The sequence below is a fragment of the Salvia miltiorrhiza genome, chromosome 4 (assembly GCF_028751815.1).
Source record: "Salvia miltiorrhiza cultivar Shanhuang (shh) chromosome 4, IMPLAD_Smil_shh, whole genome shotgun sequence".
Lineage (NCBI taxonomy): Eukaryota > Viridiplantae > Streptophyta > Magnoliopsida > Lamiales > Lamiaceae > Salvia > Salvia miltiorrhiza.
In genome coordinates, this window is record NC_080390.1 from 23,862,130 (window position 1) to 23,873,432 (window position 11,303).

Below are 11,303 nucleotides of genomic sequence, written 5' to 3' on the forward strand. Positions count from 1 at the left end.
CGTGATGCTGTTAGATTTTGTGATTTGACGGAAATTCATGAAGAAAATTTCAAGTTGATGAATTCAATTTTTATGATAAGGGTATTTTTATATAAAAATTAGTTAATTTTTAAATTTTTTAATGATTAGATACTTTAAATTTTTACAATAACAAAATGATATTTTCATGAATTCACTCTTAATTTCTTTAGTTTCTCATTATTTTGGGAGTGGGCGCCTGCAAGTTCGTCACGTTCATTATTTTTGGAAGTGGGCGCCTGCAAGTTGGTTATTGATTTTTTTTTTTTTGGCTTTATTTGGTGAATTAAAATATACTATACTACAGACTACGAGGCTCGTATATATATATTTGGCCAAGAGCCGGTTTGCTTTATTTGGTGAACTAAAATACTATAAAAATTACGAGGCTCAAATATATCGACTTGCTATGGTGTAATGATATTCTTGGGTTATAAGGTTTGTCAACGTAGCACTGCCAAATTTCACCATTTCAAAATCTTTCAAATCTCTTTTATTCTATATTTTATTATAACTACAAAAATTCACCGAAGAAATCGGATAAAATAAAAATGAAGTAGCAGATTCTAAGAGCATCCACAATGCTTGTTGCTTAGAGGGGTGTCTTAGGAGTGGGCCCCACCTAAGACACACCCCTCTCCAATGCATTGTGTCTTAGGTGGGTGCTTAGATCCCCATTTCCACAAAATTTATATTTCTACATTTTTATTTTTAAAATTCATATTTTATTAAAATTAAAATTCTACATTACAATAATTTAAAGACATAATTTAAATACAATAATAATAAAAAAATTACAATAATTTTCTAGGGCTCAATCGGACCAAAACGAGACCAAATGTACACCTTCAAGTCCAATTTTAAAATAAAATCCCCAATTCTACACTTTAATTTTAAAATTTCAAATTTTTATTAAAAATAAAATTCCAACATTACAATAAAAAAATATTACATAATTTAAATAATAAAAAAATACATAAAGAAAATATAGGATTTTAAAAATTGAAATATTCAATATTACATTAACTAAAATAAATAGGATTTTAAAAGAAAAAAAAAATTGAAACCCTACCGACCCCACCCCACCCCACCCCACCCAGCCTTTTTTCCCTTCCTTCTTCCCCAACTTCCCCACCCAGCCGCTCTGCAAATTTCACCATCGCTCTTCAATTTTTTTTTTTTTTATTTCACGCGCGTGGCTTCCACGCAAATCAATTTTTCAGCCTTCGCCCCGGGTCCAGCGCTCGACCTCGCCTCGCACCTGGCCGCGTCTCCAGTGCACGCCCGTCTCCTTCGGCGCGGATCGAGGCTCCCTTCGCCCTCCGCGCTGCAGATGCTCTAAGAACAGCAAATCCCGTTGCATATATATCTATGCACACCTCTCAAAAAGATACATACAAAACTTGCCAATCCCAAGCTGAGCACATCCCTATGAGTAGAGACTCCACTTTAGAAAACACACGTATACAATACTAATTCATTCATTACCACTAAAATACATCACATCTTTAACCTGTTCGACAGAATGCTTCAAACACTGCACTTTTATAAATTTTAATTTGTACCAAATTATCTTCTTCTTTTTTCGTACATGCACTTTTATTTTTGAAAGACACATAAGAGTATTTATCTTTTTAAATATACATTTCTATAGATTTTAATTTGCACCAAATTATTTGTTTTCAAGTTCATGCTCTTCTATATCTAAAAAAAAGGTTATATTTTATCTTTTTGCATAAGCACTTCTAAATTTTAATTTGTACAAAATTAGTAATGTTTTCATCAAGTACACGCACTTCTATTAGTTCTATATTTAAAAGATATAATGATGTGTTTTATAAGAAAATATATGTATATAGAAATCATATAATTCATGAAAACCTTTGTTCAAATCCAAAAATTTGATAATTCGAATCGTATAATTGTGAAAAAACTATGCACAATAACTATAGAGAAAAATTTTGAGATAACCAAAATGAATAATGAAAATCAATTTATGGCCACTTTTTGAAAAAACTTAAATCCTGGCCATATTTTACAAATTCGGACGTTTTTACCCTTAATGAGGCGAACCGGGTAGGATCAGACACGCGGGTCGGGTTAGGCACTAATGGCACTAAGCCAAGATTTTACTTTGTTTTATTTTGAATTCAAAATAAAACAAAGTAAAATGGTCTTTTTTGGCACTTGTGGCATTATTTAGTGCCACAAGTGCCAACGAAAATTCAAATAAAACTAAGTAAAATGGTCATTTGGGCACTTATGGCACTAATAGTGCCATAAGTGCCATACGTGCAGCACAAATACAGAAACAACATCATTTAAACCCTAAATGGATAATCTAAACCCTAAATGAAACATCTAAACCCCAAATGGATAATCTAAACCCTAAATAGAATATCTAAACCCAAGGGGAAAGTGTTTAAAATGGTCTTTTTGGCACTTATGGCACTAATAGTGCCATAAGTGCCATACGTGCATCACAAATACAGATCAGATCAGATCTGCCGATTGCTGAAATCGAAGGAAGTGACGGCTACTGTTGCAGCGTAGATCAAATCTGCCGATGGAGGAGGCGGCGCAACGATCAGATCATATCAGATCCGCCGCCGCCACCGCCTCATCCTCTGCCACCTGACCAGTCCCTCCTCCACGCCGCCGATTTCAGAGGACCGGATCTCCTCCACCGTCGCCGCCTCATCCTCTACTCCAACGAATTCTGCCCAAGCCGCGAGAGCTCCGGTGACTTCTGCTCGGCGCCGCTGCCGCACAGCCACTGGAGAGAGAGAGGGAGATGAGAAAGAGAGAGGAGAGAGAGAAAATGGTAGAATAGTCATGACATACAAAAAATGGCCAAAATTTATGTTTTTCAAATAGTGGACAAAATTTGATGTTGTATGTTGAATAGGGCCATTCGGCCCCATTGTTTCATAACTATACCTAGTTACATTAATTTTCCTGAAATTAGGATTAGTTTGTTCCGAAAATTAAAATGTTTTTAATAGCACAATATTGGATTATGCTAGAAAAATAATTTCCACTAGTAATTTGTTTTCGAGATGTTCCACAAATAATTATTAAAATTAATGGAATATGAATGCCTTAAAAACCGCAAGAAATCGGTTATCATTTCGACAATTACATTTGTAGCCTCAATTAATAAATATGCGAACCTGTAATCTTAAAATGAATCATGAATCAAGACCGTTGATTTGAAGAATATTGCGGTTGTGATCAGTGAACTTCTCTTTTATACTCCCTCCAGTCCACGAAAGAATTTCAAATTTTTTCTTTTTGGGACGTACACAAAAAAACTTACTATTTATTTTTAGACTATATCCCACCACTCTTAATACTAATTAAAACAACTTTTCATCATTCTCAATACACTCAATAACTTTTTCTTCACTTTTAATACACTAAACATTTTTTTTCTTAAAACCCGTGTCACTCCCTCCTAGAAAATTTTTTCGTGGACGGAGGGAGTATAAAACTAGCATTTGCACTCGTGCAACGCACGAAAATTATTTTCATATTTTATTATATATAAAATTGATTATCATTTGATTATTATATAAAAATTCTAAATATAATTAAAAATACTATAATTTAAGATAAATAAATTTTTATTTAATATAAAAATAATAAAGAATAATTCTAAGCGATAATAAGCTATGTATATTCTAGAGAATTCACCACTAGCTAGATTTATCTAGAGTATTCTAAATAATACCTAGGAGAAGTATGAGTATTCTAGAGATTAGATTTTTTTCATAGAGTATCTAGAGAATTCCTTAAGTAGATATTTGTAGAGAATTCTAGAATCAAACCAATATAGTGGGATCTAGAGAGATCTTCCAACACCTATAAATAGAGCTCTTAGGAGCCATTTATAACAACCTCAAAAACAAGACACACCAACCACTTCTAATACATTCTAAGTTCTTTGAAAACAAGAGCTCTACTTTAAAACCATTCTCTCTATTTCTACACACACTATACACTCACAATATTCTCTTCACCACTTCACTAAATCACTCACCACACTCACAATATTCTTAAAACCCGTGTCACTCTCTCCTATGAAGTTTTTTTGTGGACGAAGGGAGTATAAAACTAGCATTTGCACTCGTGCAACGCACGAAAATTATTTTTATATTTTATTATATATAAAATTGATTATCATTTGATTATTATATAAAAATTCTAAATATAATTAAAAATACTACTCCCTCCGTCCACTAATTCAAGGCCTACATAAAAAAACACGGGTTTTAAGAAAAAAATGTATTTTTATTAGTTGAGTGGAGAAATGGACCCACAAAATGTATTGTTTATTGATTGAGTGGAGAAAGAGACCCACAAAGTGTATTTATTAGTTGAGTGGAGAAAAAGTGTATTGATTATTGGGACCCACCAATTAAAATATGAATAAAAACTTACTAAAAATAGATAGGCTTTGAGTTGGTGGACGGACCAAAAAGGAAAGTAGGCCTTGAATTAGTGGGCGGAGGGAGTATAATTTAAGATAAATATATTTTAATTTAATATAAAAATAATAAAGAATAATTCATATTAATAAAAAATGATATTGTGAAAAAAGAAAACAATATAAGTTAAAAGATAATTGGAAAAAATAGATTTATTCAAAAAAAGAGGAGAGAGGAGAGATAATTTTCTTAAGTTTTAATCTTTAAATAAATATGATTTTTATATTTTAAATCCAATATTTACATAACATATATCAAATTAAAGCTCTTGTTATGATCTTTAATTTGATGTGCATATCAAATATTTTATAATTAGTCGAATTTTACAATTTTATAAAAGAAATAAAATAGAAAAATAAGAAGTCAATGAAAAAGAAAAAAAATATGTATAGCTTATAAATAAACCTTCAATTTTATTCTAAGTATAAAATTGCCACTCAATTTTGAAATTGATTTGAAATCAATTTGAAATTTAAAACTCTCTTTTTAATATAGTATAAATGTGAAAAAAGAAAGAAGATATTTAAAGATTTGAAGTGTGATGCATTTATCTAGAATATTCTAAGTGATAATAAGCTATGTATATTCTAGAGAATTCACCACTAACTAGATTTATCTAGAGTATTCTAAATAATACCTATGAGAAGTATGAGTATTCTAGAGATTAGATATTTTCCATAGAGTATCTAGAGAATTCCTTAAATAGATACTTGTAGAGAATTCTAAAATCAAACCAATATAGTGGGATCTAGAGAGATCCTCCCACACCTATAAATAGAGCTTTTAGGAGCCATTTATAACAACCTGAAAAACAAGACACACCAACCACGCTTCTAATACATTCTAAGTTCTTTGAAAACAAGAGCTCTACTTTAAAATCATTCTCTCTATTTCTACACACACTATACACTCACAATATTCTCTTCACCACTTCACTAAATCACTCACCACACTCAAACCACCATATAATCACTTTTATTTTTTAATAAAAGATATATATTTTTGTTATTTATTATTTTTTCATCAAAATTTATTTATCAAAGTGAACGCACCTAGATAAGAAATTAATAATGTTGGAATAGTTTCCACATAAGCGTGCGTGGATAGCAGAAGCAATTAAAATACCATCAAGTATGCTCATTTTGTTATTTCGATGTACAAAATTTTTATGAGGTAATATATGAAAAACAGATATTTTTATAAAAATAAACATTAGTCGTAGACTCGTAATGATAAAAATGATAAGAAGTCCATTTTGGCTTGAAATGCTATTTTGTCTTTTACTAACGAAATCAAAATTATATTCACAGGCTCACAGCCAAATTTACTTTTTGGTTGTGAATTACTTTTCCAAATCAGAAAATCTACAAATTAAATCTATCTTAATTGTGAATTAAAGTGTAAAATAATAAAAATATTTTTTTAATATTAACAAAATAAATAATTTTTCTTTATACTAATCCAACTATTTAATCCAATCATGAATTACACAAGCGTTGAAAAATAAAGACAAATTTCCATTCAACAATTTGTAATAAATTAATGTTGTCCCCTTGGCAAACGGGGTCCTCTGTCTCAAAATATAGTGTGTACCGCGTGTACCCATTGGGGACACCAAGCGGTGCGACCTCCTGTGTGTAAACAATGAGGTTCCGGGTTCAAACTCCACTGTTCCCTCTCACCAACTCCCCCAAGTAAATAAAAATAAAAATAAAAATAAAAATAAATTAATGTTTGACACATGAAAACACAAACCTCATCAATGGAAATCCACACACGTTTGCAATGATTTCAAACACAAATCAAATATATATTACATTTTTACTTTTTAAACTCTAGTTTTTGAGCAGAATGTGATTGATCAAAAAGTCGAAATTCCGGTGAGAGGAGCCACCCGCCTCCACGGCGGCATGCGCCTTGTGCTTCCACTCCAACGCCTTCTTCCTCATCTCCTTCCCCTTCTCCCCCTCCATCAACACCTTCACCACCTCCGCCACCTTCTCCCTCACCACCTCCCCCTCAATCTCCACGCCCACCCCCCAATCCGTGCACGCATACCTACAATTCGTCTGCTGCTCCGCAAAAAAAGGCCAGCAGATCATGGGCACGCCCTCCGCCAGCCCCTCGAGAGTCGAGTTCCACCCACAGTGCGTCAGAAACCCCCCAACAGCCGGGTGCGCCAGCACCCTCTCCTGCGAGCACCACCCCACCATCTTCGCCCGCCCCGCCACCTCCGCCAGGTACTCCTCCGGCAGCACCGCCGACTCACCGCACACCAAATCCGGCCGGATAATCCACAAGAAGTTATGGCCGCTGGCCGCCAGGCCCCACGCGAACTCCAGCAGCTGCTGCGGCGACAACACCGTGATGCTGCCGAAGTTGACGTAGAGCACCGAGTTGGGCGCGCGGCCGTCCAGCCACGCCAGCGACGCGTCGTCCTCCTTCCACAGGCTCGAGCCGATGGCCCGGAGCGGCGGGGAATTCGCCTCCCGCTGCTCGAGGAGCTGCAGCGGGCCGACCGTGGCCACGTGCTGGAATCTCTCCCTGATGGCGTGGAGGACTTGGGTCTCGAGATCGTCGTAGGTGTTGAGTATGACGGCGCGTGCCCTGGACGCGTTTTTAGTCTGCAGGATGTTGTAGTTTACCATGATGTCGTCGGGATCTGTGGTCCGGACGAAGCTCGGGAAGTCGCGCAGCCTTATGTGCTTCATTCCGGGAACCCACTCCAGCTCTTCCTCCAGAAACCCATTGCTCAGCTGCTTCTCATCTGACATCAAATCATATTTATATATACACACATATAGCCATTCAAATAAAATAAGTAGCATTTCCTCACTTATTATTATTCTAACAATAATAAATAAATTGTGAATTGAATCTACTTTTTTCACAATTTTGACCGCTATGCATTTTGGTCATGAGTTAATCTTAGTTTAGCTACAATTAATTCATAATCAAAATATTTTTTTAGTCGTGAATTAATCCTATTTTATTTATAATTCATATTCATAAACTTTATTTGTCGTGAATTCACCCTATCTGGCATACAACTCACAATCACAATACTTCTTAATTGTAAATTAAAGTCAACTCACAAGAATTAAGAGCAAAACTTTTAAGGCAAAAATGGCTATCTAAATCTTTTTCATATGTCATCTTTATAATAGTAAAATAAATATTTTGATATACGACCCACACACATTATTTGTAAAGATAATAAAGATAAAGCTAATCATTTTTATTACTCCATTCGTCCCACATGGTGTTCAGTGCAAGGTCTGGGATATTGAGAGACTTGTTTTACAGATAAGGGTAGACTGTGGAGCTGGAACGAGGCTTACAAAGTTTTGGGGTTGGGAATACCTTTTGTGGCATGGTGTTCTAAGGATTTCAATCTTTCTTTCTTGTTTTGATTGGCATTCCTGATGCCATGCTTTTGCTCTTTCAATAAAAGTTTATTTTACTGATAAAAAAAAAAAAAAAAACTCCATTCGTCCCACATATTTATGCATATTTTTTATTTTGATATGTTCCTCAAATTTATGCACACTTTATTTTTGGACACTCATCCCCACATATAATTTTCACAATTGTACTCTTATAACTCACACTATTTATCCACAATATACTTAACAATATCATCGATATGTGATCTTTTCTCCACTATCAATACTTTAAACAACTTTTTATTAAAATTTATATCATGGTCAAATATGGAGATTTATTTGGGACCGGAAGGATTATGAATTTACCCCACAACAAAAAGTAGTTTTAGTTGTGGATTGTTATTTATGATTTGATATGTAAATTTAATCCTCAATTGGTGAATTAACGGTAAAATTATATCTTAGCCACAAGTGGGTATATCTTATCTTTTAGTTTCTTACCAGTAAGCGGGAAGAGCCCGCGCGCCACAAGCTGGGCGTAGTTACAATAAGCCATGAAGCCGCAGGCGCTGGTGGTGAAGAAGACGGCCTCGGGGATCCCGAGGCGGTCCGCAGCGTCGAGGGTGAAGCTCATGGCACCGTCGGAGACGATGCAGCTGACGTCGGGGCAGTCGGGCGAGTCGTTGAGGTCGTTGATGAGGTCGAGGAAAGGCGGCAGGCCGTTCTTCGTGAGGGAGTCGCAGAGCTGCGGGATGTCCTGCGTGGCGTCCTTGTCGGAGGGCGGCAGGCCGTCGGGGATGGTCCGGAACTCGAACCCCTCGAGGCCCGCCACGGATTCGGGCCCTCGGGCCCGAACCAGCCGGCTGTGGTTGAACTCGGTGTTGACGAAGGTGACGAAGAAGCCCCTCGAGTGCAGCAGTTTGGCCAATCTCAGCATGGGGGCGATGTGGCCCTGTGCTGGATATGGAATGCACACAGCATGAGGCTTCATTTTTATTTTTATTTCTTGATTTTTGGGTGATGAGTGACTCGCTCACACTTTAGATGTATATATATAGGGAGGAATTTCGAATAATTGGGATTATAATAGCGATCACCAAAATGGCCACTTGCCAACCCTCCATTTTTAATTTAAATATGATTGATCACCTAATTTAGAAGTGGTCATTTAGGACTTCAATAGCTGCATTTTGAGGAACGCACGTAACTAATTAAAACTCTAGGCTTTTGCTTTGTTTGTTAAATGATTAATTAATTGTCATTCGGTATTATAGTACTATATGATATGAGTGGGTAGTTGAGGAGGACCATTTTAGGGAATCTACCCGGTGCAGCCGTTGAAAAATAGTAATTACTTTTAACTCGAACTTCAAAATACGGGTTAATACATGGAACTGACCACTTTTTAATAATAAATTTAAAAATTAACATACTATTAAATAAAAACTTTAAAAATTGACCAATTTTTGTGTAAAAATATAAATTTACTCTTAACATTAAAATTTTAAAAAATCAACCTTTAATTTTTTTTGCTTTCATATCTCTCTCCTAATATAATCGATTCAATGACACATTCCAAAAAGTGCCCTCTATCTCTCTCTCTCTCTCTATTTCTCACACACACTTTTCGAGCGTTCAATTCACTGCATAAACTCTACGTTCAGATAAAGAGGTACATACCGAAGTCAGGATGTCGCATTTAAAATTTTCAAGGCTGAGCGCTTGAATACAGAACTCCAGAGGGAATTTGCTCAAGAATTATATATAACTAGTATACGCCCATTCGTGCAATGCACGACGGACATCGATAATCAAACGATAAATTTAAATAATAATAAAAATAAAATATAAACAAACACAACATATGTTTTAAAAATATAATATATAAGATCAATTACTCAATAAAATCTTGAATATAAAATTATAAATTTTCAATTTATACAATGTGTAATGAAAATTTGCATTATGCATATTATTATATAGTATTATACATCATAATAAATATTTTCATACACAAACATAAATAAAAAGTTGTAATTTTTTAATGAAGAGACATAAAATAAAATATTTTATATTTTTCATAACTTATTCGTTTTTGATTATTTTTATACTATATTGAATTTAAGATACATATGATTATTTTTTCACGAATCAAATTTGATGACGTTTAGAAAATAAATAAAATATAATAGCATAAAAAGCAAAAAAAAAAAAAGTGAAAAATTGGTGGAAGAAGAGAGAAAAAAGAGGGGGGAAATATGGAGGGGGAAAACTCCTCTTTTATGTACTATATAGATATAGATTGTCAATTCTCAATCTAATATTAAATTTAATTAAGACATAATAATAACAAATATGTTAATATAAAGAAATATAAAAATTCATACAAAAATTTAATAAATCTAAATCATATTTGAAATTAATTTTCTAAGATTTAATTAATTAATTATCTATAAATTTATATTAATATAAATTTCAACCTTTAAAATTTATTTTTAAACTAAAGAGTTCTAAAATGAACAAATATAAGTCTAATCTTTTTAGTTACATTAAATTGTTATAGTAAAAAAAAGAAATAGAAAATATTAAAAATGATGTCTAACAAAAATATAAAAAATAAAATAAAAAATATTAAAAAAGGAATGAAATAGAAAAAAAAAATGAACGTGTTATTCAAAGAAAGGAGGTAGGAGAGAGGAGAGGATAGATGAAAGATGAGCGAGTGAGAAAAAATTTGTGACTTTAAATGATAATAATTTATTTATTTTAAATTTATTTTTTATAATTTTTACATCAAATTAAAGATCTTATCATTATCTTTAATTTAACATCCATATAAAATATTTTTTTATATGTAAAAGTTGATGAATTTTAAAAAAGAATCAAAACAAAAAATGCAAAGTAAAGAGAGAAATTTTTGTAGAAAAAATTCGTGCATGTTTTATATATATAGATTAACTAATAGATATTTAATGAGTAAATAGTGAGATAGATTGTGAGAGAGAGAATATAGTTTTTTTATAGGAGAGAGAAAAATTGGCGGTAAAATTTTACGGTTAAACTGCTCTTTTATATTATATATAGATGAGGTTCGTTGATACTAACTAGCTTCTTCGTCCACAATATTTTAAATTCCCAAACGTAATAATGGTTTGGCCTTTGCTCAATATATTTTCAAACAATTGAGATTTACGAAGTTTCAATTCCCAACCGTATATATGAATTCACCACTAAAATTAGAATTCATAATAAGCTCGATTAATTCATAACTTAATCGTTAGTATTAGTTGTGAATTCAAGTTTAAAAGCTTGAATTCACAACTAGTTGTTTTAGTTTTGAATTCGAGTTTTAAAACTAGAATTCACAACTGAAATTGCAAGTGTTAGTTGTGAATTTGAGTTTTAAAAC

The 11,303-nt window shown here is 33.4% G+C and overlaps 1 protein-coding gene across 1 annotated transcript; it reads right to left on the bottom strand.

Annotated features, from left to right (window-relative positions):
* Positions 1-6,267: 6,267 nt before the first annotated feature.
* LOC131019485 (7-deoxyloganetin glucosyltransferase-like) lies at positions 6,268-8,941 on the bottom strand. The gene is made up of 2 exons (XM_057948031.1): positions 8,396-8,941; positions 6,268-7,275 (listed from the first exon to the last, which is right to left on the bottom strand). The coding sequence occupies exons 1-2, from the start codon at positions 8,883-8,885 to the stop codon at positions 6,344-6,346; spliced, it is 1,422 nt and encodes a 473-aa protein (XP_057804014.1). The 5' UTR covers positions 8,886-8,941; the 3' UTR covers positions 6,268-6,343.
* Between the last annotated feature and the right edge of the window lie 2,362 nt (positions 8,942-11,303).